The 18,876-nt window shown below is 37.6% G+C and overlaps 5 protein-coding genes across 6 annotated transcripts; 2 read left to right on the top strand and 3 right to left on the bottom strand.

Moving 5' to 3' along the window:
- The first annotated feature begins 24 nt into the window (after positions 1-24).
- Positions 25-3,523, top strand: LOC116295069 (galactokinase). The gene is made up of 6 exons (XM_031702787.2): positions 25-395; positions 709-1,154; positions 1,331-1,512; positions 1,833-1,983; positions 2,115-2,277; positions 2,695-3,523. The coding sequence occupies exons 1-6, from the start codon at positions 237-239 to the stop codon at positions 2,764-2,766; spliced, it is 1,173 nt and encodes a 390-aa protein (XP_031558647.1). The 5' UTR covers positions 25-236; the 3' UTR covers positions 2,767-3,523.
- A 23-nt stretch (positions 3,524-3,546) lies between these two features.
- Positions 3,547-5,772, bottom strand: LOC116295070 (uncharacterized). Its single transcript, XM_031702788.2, has 2 exons — positions 5,625-5,772; positions 3,547-4,781 (listed from the first exon to the last, which is right to left on the bottom strand). The coding sequence occupies exons 1-2, from the start codon at positions 5,770-5,772 to the stop codon at positions 4,507-4,509; spliced, it is 423 nt and encodes a 140-aa protein (XP_031558648.2). The 3' UTR covers positions 3,547-4,506.
- Positions 5,773-9,072: 3,300 nt separating this feature from the next.
- On the bottom strand, positions 9,073-12,830 carry LOC116295030 (beta-1,3-galactosyltransferase 6). Its single transcript, XM_031702727.2, has 2 exons — positions 12,192-12,830; positions 9,073-10,004 (listed from the first exon to the last, which is right to left on the bottom strand). The coding sequence occupies exons 1-2, from the start codon at positions 12,648-12,650 to the stop codon at positions 9,246-9,248; spliced, it is 1,218 nt and encodes a 405-aa protein (XP_031558587.1). The 5' UTR covers positions 12,651-12,830; the 3' UTR covers positions 9,073-9,245.
- Positions 12,831-13,874: 1,044 nt separating this feature from the next.
- LOC116295062 (C-X-C chemokine receptor type 2-like) lies at positions 13,875-14,852 on the bottom strand. The gene has a single exon (XM_031702773.1). It carries the CDS (start codon positions 14,850-14,852, stop codon positions 13,875-13,877), a length of 978 nt encoding a protein of 325 aa, XP_031558633.1.
- A 1,372-nt stretch (positions 14,853-16,224) lies between these two features.
- LOC116295046 (uncharacterized) lies at positions 16,225-18,528 on the top strand. Of its 2 annotated transcripts, none has more exons than XM_031702746.2 (3): positions 16,225-16,700; positions 17,296-17,433; positions 17,815-18,528. In XM_031702746.2, the coding sequence occupies exons 1-3, from the start codon at positions 16,480-16,482 to the stop codon at positions 18,395-18,397; spliced, it is 942 nt and encodes a 313-aa protein (XP_031558606.1). In that variant the 5' UTR covers positions 16,225-16,479; the 3' UTR covers positions 18,398-18,528. The 2 variants fall into 2 exon arrangements, with proteins under 2 accessions (XP_031558606.1, XP_031558605.1); XM_031702745.2 differs by having other exon boundaries at positions 16,227-16,700; positions 17,215-17,433.
- Positions 18,529-18,876: the final 348 nt, after the last annotated feature.

Genomic DNA, 18,876 nt, shown 5'->3' with positions numbered 1-18,876 from the left:
TACACAGGCAGCCCAAGTCCTCTACCAGCTGACTGCATTGTCCACCAGAACGTCCACCAGTTCTACAAAAAAAGTCTTCATTTGATTTAACTGTACTATGTGCCTGTATGCTTTCCTTTTAATATTCTTTACGTTTTTTAAGTACTAATTTTAGGGATTTTTTGGAACCGGAAGTGACGTTATTTAATACTACAGTCAGTGAAGCAGTGATCACGAGATATACTTACACTGAAAATATGTCGGTCTCCAGCTCCGTGGAGGAAATCCTGAAACAGGCAAAGGACCTTTTTGAAAAGCACTTTAAAACTTCTCCAAATGTCGGTGGCTGTGCTCCGGGAAGAGTTAATTTAATTGGTGAACATACTGATTATAACGATGGATTTGTGTTCCCAATGGTAGGAAATTTAATTACTAGATATCATGGTGTTTTTCAACGACTGGGAACCCAGAGAAAACCTACAAACGACTTAATATAATGGCAGTTACTGCTCGGAGGATTGGATTCATGATCAAATAATTCATGGTATCCAGACAGTCTTGGATTCAGATGGTCATTGATTTAGATAGGGTGCTATTTTTGCCCCCCCCCCCTCCCCCCCCCCCCCATGTTTGATGTTGCATGATTACAGCCCAGATCTATATCCTTTAGGTATTCAATTAATATTAGCTTTATTACTCATGATTTATTCATTTTCCTTTTTTTCCAAGGCACTGGAGCTCGTAACTGTTATAGTTGGTCAAGCAACACCAGACCAGACGTGTCATGTAGTGACATCAGCTAATGGTGTTGATAAACCATATATGATTGATTTTCCTATTCCATCAGACTCAGCTCCTCTGTCTCCAGGCAAACCATCATGGGCTAATTATGTTAAGGGTGTAGTTGCCAACTTTAAAAAGCCTATCCCTGCTTTCAATGCAGCTATAGCTACGTCAGTACCTCTAGGTGGAGGGCTTTCAAGCTCGGCATCTCTAGAGGTAGCCATGTATACTTTTCTCGAACAGCTTTGTGGGCAGGAAGAAAAAGATCTTAAGGCAAAGGCATTAGCTTGTCAAAAAGCCGAGCATGACTTTGCTGGTATGCCGTGTGGAATTATGGATCAGTTTATTTCAGTAATGGGGAAGAAAGGCAATGCCTTGCTACTAGACTGCAGGTAGATGACTGACAAATTACTAATATTATTTATGGATGAAGAGAAATATGTCTATCTTTGCAGAATATAGATTTTTATCGATTTTCATATTATGTAAAAACAAGGACAGTTACCACAACTTTAGTTAATTAGCTTATACTCACTCGATATTATAAAAAAATTTGCCAATGTTTCAGGTCAATGGAGGCAAAGCTGATACCTTTGTCAGATCCCAGTGTAGTAATTCTAGTTACTAATAGTAATGTTCATCATCAATTGACTGGAAGTGAGTACCCTACCAGGAGAAGGCAATGTGAGACAGCAGCAAGAATTCTTGGAAAACCAAGCTTGCGGGAAGTAACTGAAGAGGAACTTAATAGTAAGTTCAAGTTGATTCCCCTATAGATAAATCAATCAAGATAATATATAGGTGCAGTATGTCATGAATTCAATTCCTGGACTCAGTGTCACATGGGAGTTCATAGGATAGTTTTTCTCCCAGGCTCTCAGGTTTTCCTCCCTCTACAAAACCGAACACACTAAATTCAAATTCAGTCTCTGAGTTAGCCATGAAAAGATTTAGATCATGCAGTTCTGGGTTGTTTGAGGGTATCGATAAATCGATGAGAGACATACTGTGGCGTCAGAGCCATTCTTAAAATGTTGTTGTGCTTAAATGTACTTCTCAAACATGTACAGATAATAAAGATAAACTGGAAAGAGAAGTCTTTCAAAGGGCACAGCATGTAATTGGAGAGATCAAAAGAACAACTCAAGCAGCTGATGCTTTGAAAAGGAATGACTATGAAGAATTTGGGAAACTTATGGTGGAAAGTCATAACTCTCTAAGGTAAGGATATGTGGAAGGACATGTGGAACTTGAATGTTTGGATTAATGTTATAACTGATAGCCCAACCAATCCCATATTCTATGATCCTTATTAACACTAGCTTGTTTAATATCTATATATTCTCTTATAGGGATGACTATGAAGTAAGTTGTGGAGAGTTAGATTTGTTAGTCAAACTTGCAATGGAAGTAGAAGGTGTATATGGATCTCGTATGACAGGTGGGGGATTTGGTGGTTGCACAGTTACGCTTGTTAAAGACTCTGCTGTGGATAAACTCATTCAACACTTAAAGGTAACAAAACAAGCTGATGATTTCCTGATATTTACTGCCATTTTCATAAACATTCAAACTTGGAAGCTACAAGCTGCAAGCTGAAATGTGGATTTTGGCTGCTGCCAGTCAAAAATATGAAAGGTACCGACTGATTAGTTTTAATTCACCATGCAGCTTGTAGCTACCAAGTTTGAATGTTTATGAAAATGGTAAACAAAAAAAGTAACCAATTTACCTTCTTTTAATCTGTTTCTTTTTCTTACTCGTTTTTTTCCCTTCCTTTTCAGTTTTTTTTTTTCTCTTCTTCCTCCCTGCTTCCTTTTTATTTCTACAGTAATGGTTTAAGTCAAATAATTAATAGTGCATCTCTATTTTTGACCTTTTTCATTTGATAATTGTTCCTCTAACATTCCCTTAATATTAATCTTTTTGTAGGATGGTTATCCCAATGCAACATGCCTGAAAACCATCCCAGCTGATGGTGCAAGAGGATTAAACATTTCCTAAAGAAGAGATTAAACAAGAGCACACACAATAATTAATAGATATCAGTCACCCAGAAGAAGTCTATAAATTGGATACTGAATCGTTCTTGTATGAATTCAACTTTAGCATGGATTAGCAATATCAATTTTTCTAGATATTTGATAAGCAATATACAATATCCATGTCTGATTTGTATGGACTTTACAGCCATCAGCTTGCCCTTGTTAATGTCCATACAGTTTAGCTGCTCATTATTACTAGATAATTACAGGATTATGTACAATTATTACTAAATTAGTCTTGGTACTTTGTCATTTGCCTTAGCATGATCTTCGTAAACCTGTGAAATAGATGTCAGTGTAGTCAGGAATAAATATCCAAAACAATACTAAACTTGAAACTACCTTCCAACATTGGCAATACACTACCTATTTATTACCGATATTAGAGATATTTTCCTGTGCCCGTAAATGAATATATAGTTAACATAATACATAGTAGACACAGATTCCACTATGTTTCATGGGCTGAATGAAATCACTCTATAGGAAATGTATTTAGCACTACTGCATGCTAATTTTTTTCCTATTGTGTTTATCTGTTCCATATTTATACAGGGCTTAAAACTATACTTATTAATGTTCATATCTTATATTCAATACAAGCTGCCCATACATGACAAAACACTCAAGATACCATGACAAATAAGGATTACCATATACTATACTGCTTGTGGAATTTAAATACAGATAAAGATAAAAATAAATTGCATTATGAATGCTGTTATTCATTTATTGAAAATGTTTTTAATTGTATTTTATTCAGGTTATAACCTCATGGTCAGGTAACACTAATTCACTAGTACAAATCTCGTCTACTACAAATGACAAAACTACAACATTGAACAATATAATATCTGTTCAGAATGAATATTAGGGTGATCTTACTTGGCACTTGAAACAAAGTTGAATAATTAGCGAGTACTAGTTGAAGTAAAACAAAAGAAAACAACGTAATTAGTGTTGTCTACTAATAAATTATGGTAAGTATCGTTTCAAGGGCCAAGTAATAAATCACTCTATCAATGGATGCATTACACTAAAAACCTGGATCAAAGCCATATAATAAAGGGTTTCTATCAAGTACACATTGAAACAGATGATTACACAGAAGTGTTTAACACATGGCATGTCAAGCCATTCTGTGAGAGAGAGATCATTGCATCAAAGAATTCTAGTTAGATCAATAGTTCTTAATTCTCAAATTCATTAACGATTTTTAAGGACAAAACAGAAAATCGCATAACATTTGCGCAACGTACGCTTTGCATTTCTCCAAGAATTATTAACAGTTTGAGAAAGAGTGTTTCATCCTCTATCCAAACACCTTGAAGTTGGTTAAAAGCACTTGGCTTCGCCTCAATCCACTTCTCGGTGTTTGGAAATGGGATGAAGCACTTTTTCATGTGTTTGATATATTTAACTTATCACATTCTATGTCATAATACAGTGTATCTGGACTTTTCCCCAGCAATAACAAATAAATCCACTATAACATAATGATATCTAATATCACCTTTCAGTAAAAATGTCATAGCTAAAAAATCTAATAATATTTTTATCTAATTCACTCATGAGTAAGAGTCATTAAATCAATGTGTTTATCCATGTCAGGATTTGTCTTTATATGTGTTTTAAAGCTTGAAGCAATCTCAGAAAATATGAACTCTTAAAATCATTAAAAATTCAATCTTTCAGCTGCTCAACTATAAGTCATTCCACAGTTGTTGCACCTCTTCTCAGTCAATAACAGACAACACAAGATGCCGATAGGAAAGAACAGAATAGCCAGGCAGATACCTAGTATAGTGAACTCAGACTGGGTATTACCAACACCACATGCTGGGCAATTGCCTGAACCCCTGACATACACATGAGTGGTAGTCGTAGCAGGCACTGTTTGGTATCCAGTGGGGGGTGCTCCATAGTTAGCAGGGGCACCACTTTGGTATCCTGATGGTGGAGGTCCTTGGTAGCCTGAGCAAATAAGATGAACAGACAGATCATTACAAGGCAACTCCTGTTTACCATTCCTTATTTATGCAGTTAACAGTCTCGAACACTCACAAACAATAAGTACCTCAAACAGATGGCCTTAGACAAAAATGTTTACAGGGGGAGGGGAGGGGAACCAACCCAACCTAGCTAATAATATACCTTAATATAATAATAATATACCTTAATATCTCTGTGAAACAATAATTATTCTAATTATTACTAAAACAGTTGTCAATTAAATAAGAATTCACTAAGGCATAAACCAAACAAAGATACATCTACAAAGGTATTTACTGTTGTTCTAGGCTTGTTAAGACTGCAGTCCCTGATCATTACTCAACCAAATAAGGGTGATGAAAGAATCCACAGTGACGCAGTATTGCCCTTGGTGCAGTTTTGTAGTAATTTCAATTTTAACTTGCAGTATTGGGGTCTTACAGACCATGGTAGTCAGTGAAAAAACGTGTACAATGGAGTTTTGTACCCCGATCTTTTGCTAACATTTATATTGTTTAGTTGAATTGTCTAAATGCAAGGCTGAGGCAAGTGCTTTTTCTGACGATTAGTCAGAGGTCATAATTGTGCAAGTTTTGATAATTGAAAGCTCTTCCTCTCATTATACTTGATATTATTAGTTGTTTTAACACAAATGATAAGTCAACATGTTGTGGTATTACAGGAAGTCTTTTTTTTGTTCCAAATGTTTTGCACCAGTAATATCCACAATTTTGTAACAGCTGCAATTATGCAATACAACTTTGGTTTTGTTTCACTGGTATATATGGCATGCACTCTGTCTTTGTACTAGTTATAAAACACTACCTTGAGGAGGCCCATATCCTGGTTGTGATTGATAGACAGGAGCTGTTGGCTGGAATAGCCACCTCCAGGAGGCTTGTTCATGTCGGACATCTTTACTGTTGAGACACAAAGATATTCTTGGGGTGCATGTTACATTATAAGCTGCCATGTTGGTTAATGATAACAAAGAATTCCTCATTAGTTGCCTTTTTAGTTCAACCAACATGGCAGCCATTTCATTTTTATTTGTATCTCAAGGGAGTTGCACCCCAAGAATTATAAGATCATTAGGGAAATTATTGACTTTGCAACCTTATATTGCTACCTATATCTCTCTTAAATATCTCAAGAACAAATTAATATGGATAAACTTTGATCAGAATTTTGCAATGTTCCCATTTAAACTGCAAAAAATATAGACGGCATGTCATATATCCATGAAAGAATGCCAAATATTTATTGTCTAATAGCCAAAGTGCACAAGCACAAATCTCTAGCATAAAGCATGATGTGTGAAACCATGTATGTACTTATGCATTTTCAGCTACTCCAAAATTTCATGTGACAACTTTTCCTTTTACATTTTGGATAGAAACATAAGTACTTCAACAGACGAGAATAACAGAGTAGTTTTTTTCTGATAGTTTTTTGATTTACTTGTTCCATTTTTTAGTACTCTGTTTCCCAGAGTTCTTTGTGAGCTTTGATGCACAACGCCTATTGCAGTTATTTTGCTGCTATTTTGTACAAGATTGCTGGTTTTGATTCCCAAGAGAATGAAATAACGAAAGGCACGGAGGTCATGTTGGATGATATACCAAAAGAGACTAATGACGATACAACATGGCGGCTGTGAAAGCCATCAATAGGTTGTCACTTTAGCAAAACATTGGGAAGTAAAGCAAATACCTTTACGCGTCTTTGTTGGTTCATATCTGATTGAATTCTTAGCTATTTTACACGAATAACTCGTTTCAGTACTACATGACAAATAATAGTTTCACGAATATAAGCTTAAGCTTGTTTATGGGGTGCACTTATCCATGTATTAAACACGTCTAACATGAATCATGATCTCAAAACTAAAATATTCAAACATCATACTATCTAAACTAAGCAATAATTTTCAAAGTACGTATTTTTGCACACCTTTAAAGCAGCTTTACTGGTCCTTCCGTATAGCCGTCCAAAACTCGAAACTGAACTGAACGAAAGAGAATTAATGTCATGTGACGGGAACAGAAATGACGTTCGGGCCTCTAACACAGAGAGCCCAACTCTGTTTGCGTGTTGGCAGCCCCGTCAGAAAATGCCAAAATTTGTGCAATAGTACCCATGGGTCTTCACGGCACTATTACCTAAAAGTCCTTTGTGGACATATGATACATAGATCTCGTGTAAAGTCTGATTTATATTCAAGAGACAGTTGCCAATCAATGTCTAAGTTATCAAATTGATTGATTGGGGGCGGGGCTGCAAAACACGAGTCGGAAACTAATGTCTACGCATATTCTTTTTTCGTTAGTTGCTGAAATACAAGGTAAAGAGTGTATAAACTGACCAAGAAAGTTCAAGATGCCATGAAAAGATCCTTTCATTTGTCTACTCAAATTTTTAATCTAGTTACTCAAAGCAGGAAACTTTTCTATTTTTTTATTTATATATATATTTATTGCTGAAAATATAAATTTAATAAAAAATGAATTAAAAAATTATCTTATGTGAATAAGATGGGATTCGAACCCACCAAAAGAAATTCAAAAAATGCGATTCCACTGTGCCATACTCCCGAGACATCCGCAGAGCTGAGGCGGCGTATGGACTTCGGACCTGACGGCGATAGGACATTTCACGGATCCCGTTACTCAACCTCAGCCTCATCAGCGTGTAATTATTCTTTAGAATTTGACTACAGTCCGCAGTAATGAAAGGAATTTACACATCAACGAACAATTGAAACACTTAAAAATTTCACAGGTTGTAGGCAATTTCTAAAGAATATATTACACGCTGACGAGGCAGAGGTTGAGCCGCGGGATCTGTGAAATGGTCTGATTAAATCCTTCTGCCCTTGGTTGTACGAATTACGCAAGAAAATGTTTTAGCCAAAGTCATCAGGGGAAAGGACTAAATTCCTAACAAAATCTCGAAAATTAGTGCTTCTTTTACATTGATGGTTTTCACGTCGGCCATGTTGGAGGAATTTAACAAAAGAATTGTCAATGAATTCTTTTGTTATATCCTCCAACATGGCCGCCGTGTCTTTTGTTATTTAATTCTATTGGGAACTGTGGTTGAAAACCATCAATATAGAAATCTTACAAAGATATTTGATTTATCTATCGACTCGAATACACTTTTCCAGATAGCTAGAAAATTGAAAAAGTCGCACGCCTCTTTAAATCTGGTCAGTCACAGGACCCTGACATTTACCGTCCAATATCAGTCTTGCTAACGATGTCCAGACTTTTTGAAAAATTGATATTTAGATCTTATTAACCAGCGGGAGGTCTGTACGGGATAATCTTGACCGAGGTCTGTACCCGACCGAGGTCAAGATTATCCCGTACAGACCGACCAAGCTCGGTTGATAAGAGTTTTATTATATGACCACTTTTCATTGAAAAGGACAAAATGTTTTCGCCGTAAGATTAATATGCGATCGGACCGGTTAATACCGGAGAATCTAGACCAGTCCTCGATGCGATCTATCCAATCAAATTGCTCGATTTGCTAGTGTCCAGGCTCTAAGATTCATGGTCATATAATAAATAATCAACTATTATACTTATTTTATAGCTCATGATCTAATAAACCATCATCAATCCAGATTTAGATCTCTCCATTCTACCGTTACTGCTCTTCTTGATTTAACAAACGAGCTGCGCATTAACATCGATAGAAAAATGGTGAATGGAGTTATATTTTTTCTAAAAAATGCATTTGATACGGTTGACCACACCTTACTTTTAAGAAAACCTACTTTCTTTGCTCTAGGCAAAAAGGCAATTGCCTGGTTTACTTCCTATTCAAACAACAGATCTCAATCATGTTACGTTATGATGGTATTGTTGGATCAGACATAATGCCATTCGCTGTGGAACTGCTCAAGAGGTACCATTCTTGGTCCACTTCTATTTACCTTGTATGTTAACGACCTCTCACGATGTTTAGAGCACAGTAAAGCGAGACTTTCTGCTGATGATACAAACTTAACAGCTGCAAATAACTGTATTGCTGATTTACAAAACTAACTGAATACGAACGACATTAGCAATGTGGCTTCTTGGCTCCAAACAAATAAGCTAACCACGGTTAAATCCATCCATCCATCCATCCATCCATCCATCCACCCGTGCACCCATGCACCCATGCACCCACCCACCCATCCATCCATCCATCCATCTATGCACCCATCCATCCATCCATCCATCCATCCATCCATCCATCCATCCATCCATCCATCCATCCATCCATCTATGCACCCATCCATCCATCCATCCATCCATCCATCCATCCATTTACTATCTAATTCCTTCCTTTATTTCTATCAATTCTTCTTCCATCCATCCCTTCATCATTGAATTGATTTCAGTATGTGTGGGCTTTGTAGCGTATGTGTGAATGAGCGCTTCCTCAGTTTCACCACTGTCCTTCTTCAGCTCCTTTCCAAGCCTGATGTCCCTGAGACCAGTTAGGCTTTTCAATACAAGGTTTTGGCTCAAACCTATAAGCAGCATTCATTTCAGTCCACTTAAATCCCTTGTAATCACAAATAGATTCAAACTTTTTGATTTCTGGTACATCATCCTTTTTACCATCGTTGCTCATTTTGTCGAGCTCGAGCATCTTGTCTCCAAAAGCTCCATGGATGCCCATAAATGTATCACAAATTTTGTTGCTCACGTTATCAAACTTGTTGGTTTGCGAGGCTCGTGGAAAGTGATGTAGTCTGACATCGTAAAAGTACCGCCTGGTTGGGATATCATTCATCCATATAGCTATTTGTTGATCTGCATGAGGATGGCACACTATTGTTGTCTTGTTTTGACTTAAAAATCGGCGAATCATGTCTTTGCTGAAAACCATCCAAGCTTCATCCATCCAAACGAGATCTTTATAGCAGTGAAAAAATCCCCAAACAAGATTATTTTTTGGTCGATGTTCTAATTCATAGAATAACCTGCTTAAACAGATGAAGTAGTCATCATCTGCACGAAGAAAGTACTCAAAGTCGTGGTGAGAAGCAGCCCATTGTATTTGATAGAGAAAACGAAGTCCGAACTCTTTTCCTCCAGCTAATGGCTGAAGTATCATGTCTCTGTACTTTTGATTCTCTTCTTGTAGTTCTCTGGATACATTACTGGTTACATTTCCATCAGTAAAAAAATAACATTTGACCTGTAAAAAATCGAGGCGAGAACAAATCATTGTTTAAGTCAATGAGCAGCAGTATTTGCTGCATCATGATCTTGGATAGCATGAATTGAGCATGAAGAACGATGATAAACTATTGTCAGGTATTACAACTACGTACGATTTCATTTCATCGAGTTCAAGGAACTGGTCATTAATAACTGGGGGGAATTCTGCTGTGTTTGCCCATAGTTAATTCCCCTCAATTAACTATGGTTTGCCTTGAAAGCTCCAAAGATAATTTGGTCCTAGGATTAAAAAGTTTTGACCCTCTCCCTTTAATAATATTCAGTGCTATATATAAGATAATGTAATAGCCACTCAAAGTTTTTACTCTACTTTACACAGTTCCTACTTACTTGATTATATATTCCCTGTTTTTTTAATATACCTTTGGTTACGCCCTACATAGTTTTACACTTTGCTCAGCTATTTTAGGATCATTCTTTAGAGTCTTATCATCTTAAGTGTATCTTTTAAGTGTCTTAAGTGTTTCTCGTAATCTTTTCTATAAATTTACGATATATTCAAATTTTGGACAATTTTGTCTCACTCACTTCGCAAAAATAGTGGATTTTTCAGATAATATGCTTTGATTATCCTAGATTCTAACAGTGTATTTTATTTTAAGATTTTTTAAAGTGTTTAGCCTATTACGGCAGAAAATCAAACAGAGCTATTCTTAGTTCATTATCCACATATGCCGTGTCATCTGCATATATGCTAGGCTTCGCTTTCAATAATGAACGTTCGAGTCGAATGATGAAATTAAGAATCCAAAAGTAAAGTCATAATGACCTCTACGTGTTCACGCTTGAGGCACACTTATTCCGTAGCCAATTAAGATTTGACGATTATATCAAATTGATTGAAGATTGACGCCTGTCATGATAGAATCATTATAAATATAGCTCATGTAATCAGGTCAGCAGAATAGATCTAGAGTAGAGTAGAGCTGACAATAAAGATCCTGAAGCTTCTATCGAGAGCGGTCGTCCCTCAACAATTGCGTCCGGCCAGTCTGATGATTAGAATTTGTTTGTCGAATTTTAGATAGTCTAACACGCGATAAACACTGACTACAATAAGTGACAGTTTTGCGGGAATGAGGCCCCGTCAACACTAATGCGTTTTCGAAAGGCTCCGTTTTCAAGACAAGTTGTCTTGCCGGAAACCCATCGATTGCTAGGATTTTCGATCGTCCACACTAAATCTCTCGAAAACGCATGCATGTCTCTTTGTGACGTAATGCATCAATTTTCGAATGCCCAGTAGAACAGCGCCCTCGATGTTTGTCCCACCACACGCTTGTTCGATCTGGTCGAATCCAAAATCTTCTCGGCCCTTGATCCTTTACTTAGTTGCCCGAGTCTTGTGCCCTTAGAATGGATGTTCTGTGTTGCCAACCAAAGGTTCAACAAAGCAATATTTAGTTCCAAACAAGCGATTAAACATCTCATCCGGCATATTATTTGTTGTATGAAAAATGCATTAGTGTGGACGGGGTCTGACATTCATTTATCATATGAGAGATTTTAACAAATGAGGACTGAAAACACACAGTAGAAATCACGACCGTGAAAAGGTTTCTAATCCTGTGATAGAAACATATTCATTTGCATAAACTTTAACTTATTGGATTTTCTTTGGCAAATTGACTCATTTTATCTTGCAAATATTAACAAAAAACAAAAGAACTAGGCTAGACGTTTGTTAAGTAATATATCGTGTTGTATACGATATACAAACTCTCTTCGACGACTCCAGTTGTCATATCGTATACAACACAGCCACTCATATTGTACATATTACTTAACGAATATTCAAAATCTTTGATAAACTGTATTTTTCGTTATATGGAAAAGTAGTTTTTACTTTTCTGTACTTGAAGTTAAATAAAGTAATTATGTTGACTTTAATATCTTAAAAGTAAAAATATTTGATCCTCGCTTAAAATGAGCTAAAACTGGGAATCTGTGACCCTCCCGCCAAATGGGCGCTTGAGAAAACCGTAGTCCTCCCTGGAAACACAGCATCCCTTTTTCCCCTTTATCAATGACTAGTCCCAACACGACGTTTATAAAGTTAAAATCAATACTCTACTTACTAAAGCCTCGTGTAAGATTTAGATAAAAGATAGTTGTTGTCCATCATGGATGGTGAGTTACGTACCTGGCTGTTGTTGTAACAATATCTCCAATAGGTTTTTCGAATTACATCTCTTCTTGCTCTTCTATAAGGTGCCGTGGAAATAATAACTACTAGTCTGAGACTATTTTTATTCCCTTCAGGGGAACTAGAGTTTCTTAAAACCTTGCTCGAGTCGGAATTGTCGCTGTTTTCTAGTGAAGAACTATCATCATCGAAAACGGATGAGTTGGAACGATTGAAAATTTGACTCGAAAAAGTCATAAATTCCATCTTGAAGAACAGATATGAAAAAGGAAAACCCATCAGGATAGTGAACACTAATAACATTCTTCGCTTGCTCATCTTGAATGTCGCGTATCGATTCAATAAAAGGCCAGGACAGAACTTTTCCGTGTTGGATGGGGCACTTGATGAACTAGTGTGAATTATGAGAAAAACTCGCAGAAACACGCGATGAATATTCATTAAAGACCCTGTCATGCTCGTACAGCACGTATCACAGAGCTCCCTATAGCTGATCACTAATGGTATTATTGCCTGCACTAAAGTGCTTTACAAGGAACACCGATATATTGGTAGGAAAGTTTTACATGAGTACTTGCTAAACAAGTTTAACAAATCATGGAGCATTATGTTATATTTATCTATCATGCCATGAGAGTTGAGACATGCTCTTCAAACTGGTGTTGTTCTTTGCCAATGTTGTTTAAGTTATATTTTTATCACGAAAACATGAAGGGATAACACCAGCCGTCAAGGCTTCGATTGCACGTTACTTCATCGCGGCCTCTCGCAAGAGAGAGAGTTGGTGCCATTTAACAAAAGATTTCATATTAGCATCCATTGTTAACGGCACCAAAACGGCCGCCATGTTTTTGTCCTTTGACTCTCTTTGGAATGCTTGCATCCATCGATAGACCAGTTTGAGGCAGCCTCATTATACTAAAGCGCACGGAATAGCAGGTACGCTTACACTAAAAAACCAGAACCCGACATATCTAAATGAGTACAACGGACACATGCGCAAGTCTACGCGACTCACCGAAAGGGTTTTGGGTAAAAATTACTGAACCGGTTTTCCCGCTAGTGCTAAAAATAATAGCTTAGTCTTAGCCAAAGAAAACCAAAGTCATTATGATTTAATTCACAAATTCGAAAATGTGAAGGCATTTTTAAAAAACCCGGTTTTTTCAACACTTTTCGCTCGAGCTCGTCCTGTAGACAATAGTTAATGTAGCGCGGATGTAAACCCGAAACATAATTAATAAGCAGTCAATCGCTTCAATGATTTCTACCCAGAGTCCCTTTCGGTCCAGTCGCGCAAGCTGGTCGACGATAGCGTTTTTTGAATCGACCGTATACATAAATATAACGCACACACAAACACTGATAGATGTGTTGAAGCTATACCATGCACGTGATGCATGCAGAGAATATTTTGAATCTAATTTTCACTTTCTTTTCAGAAAGGTGCTAAATAATAAGACTAGGGAAAGTGAGGTGGTGCAAAGGCTACAGCTGTTTCATTAGCTTTTTAGAGTTTAGAAGAGACAAAATCCGTTTTCACTGTGTTTCCTCTTCTTTGCAAAGTTTGCTGTGCCCATGCATAATACAGCACAGTTCTCGACCAATCGGAGCGTGCGACTATATGTAGGCTATATAGTAATTCCTTACGGAAATGTCATTGAATGATAATTTAAGTGTTTACTGTGGCTCAAAAAGGCAAGGACAAGAGAATCTGTGAATACTTTGAAATCCTTGTCTAAAAGTCTTCGAAAATACGCAGTACAACACAGGGTTGATTGCTGCGTTGAAGTAAGCCAGGATATTGACAGCCCTTTCGACCAATAGAACTCTTATGTATCCATCACAGCTGAATATATCTCCATTGATTGCTGGGTAACTAATCATTACCAAGTAAGGCATCCACAGTATTACAAGTGAAACAACAAGGGCGGTCACCAAGCGAACTGTTCTTTGGGTGTGAATCTCGCCATGACGAGGCATCGGGCCTACTTGGATGCGTGCAGATTTACAAATAAAGAAATTGAACACCAGTACTCCCAAGAGGGGTAGGCAGAGGATGATGATGGCCAAACATACTGTGTAAGGGATGTTGACTGTAAAGTCACAGAAAGCTATTGGTAGAGTGATAGCCAGTGATATCAGCCACAGTAGAACCAGGATTTCAACTTTACGGTTATTATCATTGCTAACGTTGAACATTGTTGTTGTAGCAAGATAACGATCCATACTTACGGCCAACAAAGAGTAGATGGACACGGTAAACGTTAGTATTCTCAAACTCGTAAGCGGTTGACTCACACACGATTCCTTCAACGTTATCTGTCCTTGTACGAGAGATAAAGACTCGCCAATGATGTTCACCCCCGAGTAGAACTCACTGGCGATGGCTATGTTAAAGAAAAACAAATCAGCCATGTTATGGTTGTGACGGTCGGCCAAAGCTGTCAAGATCACCAAGAAATTCCCAATCAAGCTGAGCAGTGACAAAACAAAGGCAAGAGTACCAAACATAGGCTCGAGTTTATAATAGATACCAAGTAGTTCTTGATGGTCAGGTGAAAGAACGAGTCCACATCTCGTACACAAAACAGACTGCCAAGGATCAGAGATATTCGAGCACTCCACAAGACGTGTGTCATTCACAGCCTCGCTCATGTTGGAGATATTCATCACTAAAACGTGAACGGCGAAATGCACAAACTTGAGAAGCTTTCTTGAGTTTTCAGTTCAGTGTATAGTACAGTTATAAGCAAATAAATATATCTAGATTAGAAAGATTTAAAACGAAGTCTGTTGTAACCTCTGATGTATAGTTGCATGCGAGAGGCTGTGAACACAACTGATGTCACATCAGAACAAATTACTTTTTGTCAAACCTTAAGGCCAAGTTGACGTCAAAAGAAAAGAAAAATTCCTACTTACACCCGTGTAAGCTTGTTAAAGTTAAAGTAGATGTGATTTAAAATGAAATCCGTTTTTAAGAATCAGTCGGAAGCATTAGAGATAACACTATGGTCAGCTGCACAGCTGTCAAACTAGAAATTGGCCTCGGAGCAACGTTCTACAAGTATTGCTAAGTATTGCTCCAAGGGATATGTACCGTGTTGAATGGAAAGCAGTTTCAAAACGCGATGACTAATGGTTTATATCATCCCAGAACTCAACTCAGTTTAAACCTGACCTGTTCTTAGGATCGGTATTGATTGCGGAAATGGATTAGTCAGTGCCTGGGAGAGCGATAGGAAGGCGCGGGAGGACTCTGGGTATGAGACGATTATATTTCCCTGCGTCAGAAAATGCCAAAATTGCGCAATAGTACCCAGGAGTCTTTATGGCACTACCCAAAAGTCCTTTTCGGACACATGATACAGAGATCCCGTGTAAACTGACCAAGAAAGTTCGATGCCGTCAAAAGATCTTTCTTTTATTGTGTCTACTCAAATTTTTAATCTAGCTACTCAAAGCAGTGAAACTTATCTATTTTTGAGTAACCTATTCTATATCCTATTATTTTAAAAATCAAAAAAGAAAAACGAAAAAAAGGATCAAAAGCGTGAGTAGGTGCTAATGTTTAGGTCACCTATCCAAGTGATAACGCTCCTCAGACGAGCTTGACTCAGTATTTTGAATGACAACGATTTATCCACTGGACCACGGTTCCAGGTGAATCAGCATAACAATAGAGGTGAAAACAATGCACCCAATAGACTAGAATTTTTAACTTAAATTTTTCAACCGATTCCGTGCGTGGCAGAGATGCAAGGGATTAGCCGATATGGTCTGGGGGCCGGCTGGTCTCTCCCCTGATGCTTCGGCTAGAACATTTTCTTGCGTAATTCGTACACCCAAGGGCAGAAGGATTTAATCGCCGTCAGGTCCGAAGTCCATACGACGCCCCAGCTCTGCGGATGTCTCGGGGGTATGGCAAAGTGGAGTCGATTTTTAAAACTTCTTTTGGTGGGTTCGAATCCCATCTTATCCACGTAAGATTTTTTTTTAATCCATTTTTTATTAAATTTAGATATGGGATAGTGTTGAATGGAAAACAGTTTTAAAACGCGTTGAGTGATCTGTGTTTAGGATCGGTATTGAACTGCGGAAATGAATTAGAACGCTTAGAATGGATTAGAATGACTTGATTTAATGCCTGTTCTTTTTACACGGGAATTAATGAACCTTTTGTTTTTAAAGAGTTTTTAAAAAGTCCCTGAAAAGAACTTGATGCTTGGGATTCCTGTGGTGAGATCGAACCAGAAAGGCTTGGTACGAGTAACTAGAGAACATGGGGAACTTTGTTGGAAGAGACGAACAACCGAACAGTGAAAAAGATATTATTGAATTACGTATTTATGAAATAGTGGAAAAACTTTACCCAGAGCATTGCGAGAAAATTACTGGAATGCTTCTTGAGGTGGATGAAAATGAACTAAAGGAGTTACTAGAAAATCAAGAGGAGCTAAGTAACAGGATTGAGAGAGCAGCGATGGTTGTCAGACAAACTAGGTAAGGAAAAATAGTTTATAAATAAACATTTCTCAAATCTCATTCGTAGATGTTTTTGCTACGGATAAAACTAGAATCGCAAATGTCAAGCAACAAACTAGAGCTATGAGGGGAGGAGCAGGTCAGTAAATAGCTGCATGTCTTTGCTTACTACCCTCCCCTCCCCTGTAAGGATCTTGTTCTTAACTAGAGAAATGGAGGAGGAATGGGTGAGTTACTAAGACCTAACCAGATAGCACATGGCAGCACAATTTTTCAAGACAAGCTTTGTTTGGATAAAATTATTTTTCTCTAAATTTTGATTGTATTATTATTCTGTCCATCACCCTCCTACTAAGAAACAGAGAGGGTAGATAATCCCTTCTACTGGCTCCTGTGTGGATCACTAAACCTGAACATTCCCTCACCACCACCACCACTAACAAAGGAAAATCACTTCCCTATGACCCCTCCCCCCCAAAAAAATCCTTACCTCTCCCAAGTTTGATAGATGCATTCATCCATTTGTTGTTAGTACTGTTACATTGGTGCCGACACATGATATTGGTAACAAGGTTTATGGAACTGTTCAGCAGTTATATCCTGTATTTGCCAGACAAATCACAGGGATGTTATTAGAATTGGGAGAAGGACGTCTTGTTGAGTTGCTGGACAATAAAGATCAGTTCATTGAACACATACACAAAGCTGCAGCAGTTACCATGGAAACTGAAGTAAACAAGAAAGCCACAAGGTATAAAAGCTGTGTGTGTCCTTGTGCTTCATAGGTATAGTGCTATTCTAATATTACAGCACTGACAAAAGTTATCCATAGCCAAAGGTTTTGAAAATATTTGACGATAATTTTGCAAAGGCAAAGTGATTAGCAGTAAATTTATTTTGCCTCTCTTTTTGAGGCTGTTTCTGGTTTTTGAATCATTTTCACAAAGTTTGGTAAAGGATAAAACAGCTCATAAAGTCTGCAAGGGGTCTGCAGGAGTCCTCAGAACTGGGAGAGTCTTAAATTTCAAAATATAGGGATATAATGGAAAGGCTAAAGACCCCCCCTCCCCCTCCCTGCAAGACCTTTGAGGAATCATATGTTAATTCGTTTAATTCATTCAAAAATTCACAGGAAGGACAAAAACACCCCAACCCAAAAACAAGACAATGACATCTCTAAAGCTGTTTCTTTAGAGGAGGAACAGGAAAAAGAACAGTTGGCTTGTCAAATATTCCTTAAAGTCGTAAATCAACACCCTAATACTGCAGATCGAATAACTGGTATGCTTCTGGAAATGGACATTCCAAATTTACGCGAGATTAATAATGATAATGAAATATTGATGGAAAAAGTTTCTCAAGCAGTTCAAGCTTTAGGGGAAGAAGAAAAATCCTGTGGAAGTGATGACAAAGAAAATACACATGGATCACTAGGAAAGCAGGAAAATGAATCGTTTTTAAGACAAATAGAATCAGAATTAAATCTAAGCAATCTCAAAAGACGGTTGGTTGGATTAGATGACGATATAAAAAAAGAGCTTATTGGAGAAGAATTATACAAAATATTGTTGAAGATTTACCCTCATTATGCTGATAAAATTACTGGAATGCTGTTAGAGATGGATATGAATATTCTTTTAGAGACATTAGCAAACCCTGAACTTCTACAAAATAGAGTTGAACAAGCTGTGGCAGCTCTTGATGATAAGAGCTAGCTACTCTATCAGATGGTATTAACAATATTTTGGATCTATTTTTCAAGCTGGAAACTGCATACTTACCAAGCATCAGTTGCTATGTCATTCAATCATTGAACACATGTTCACATTAAACAAGTTAGTTTTGAGCACATGGTTTTTTCCTAGATCCTTGTCATGTAGTCCCTCCCCATTTTTTTCCCCGAAGGGGGGGGAGGGGTGGGAAGCGGCTGTACACAGGCTACTTTTGATGCGAAGACCACAATGAACGCGGGCTCCAGGAACGAGAAGCAACTGAACACCGGTGCTATGGTAACACATGATGACGTATTATGAGCAATTTACTGTCCCATCGTCCCATTGAGAACACTGCTTTTTTCATTTGGAACGCCAAAGAAAATTGCTTTAAAATAGTTTGCTTTCAATCAACTAAATGAATCTAAGGTCGTTTGTAGTTTCTTGTTACATTAGGAAAGAAACTTAACGTTCAGCTGGTA

This window comes from Actinia tenebrosa, unplaced genomic scaffold, assembly GCF_029948245.1.
Source record: "Actinia tenebrosa isolate PJP-AT-01 unplaced genomic scaffold, QUT_ActTen_1.0 PGA_scaffold1__47_contigs__length_23844297, whole genome shotgun sequence".
Classification (NCBI taxonomy): Eukaryota; Metazoa; Cnidaria; class Anthozoa; order Actiniaria; family Actiniidae; genus Actinia; species Actinia tenebrosa.
The sequence above is the reverse complement of the archived record's forward strand: the minus strand, read 5'-3'. Positions and strand labels throughout refer to the sequence as shown.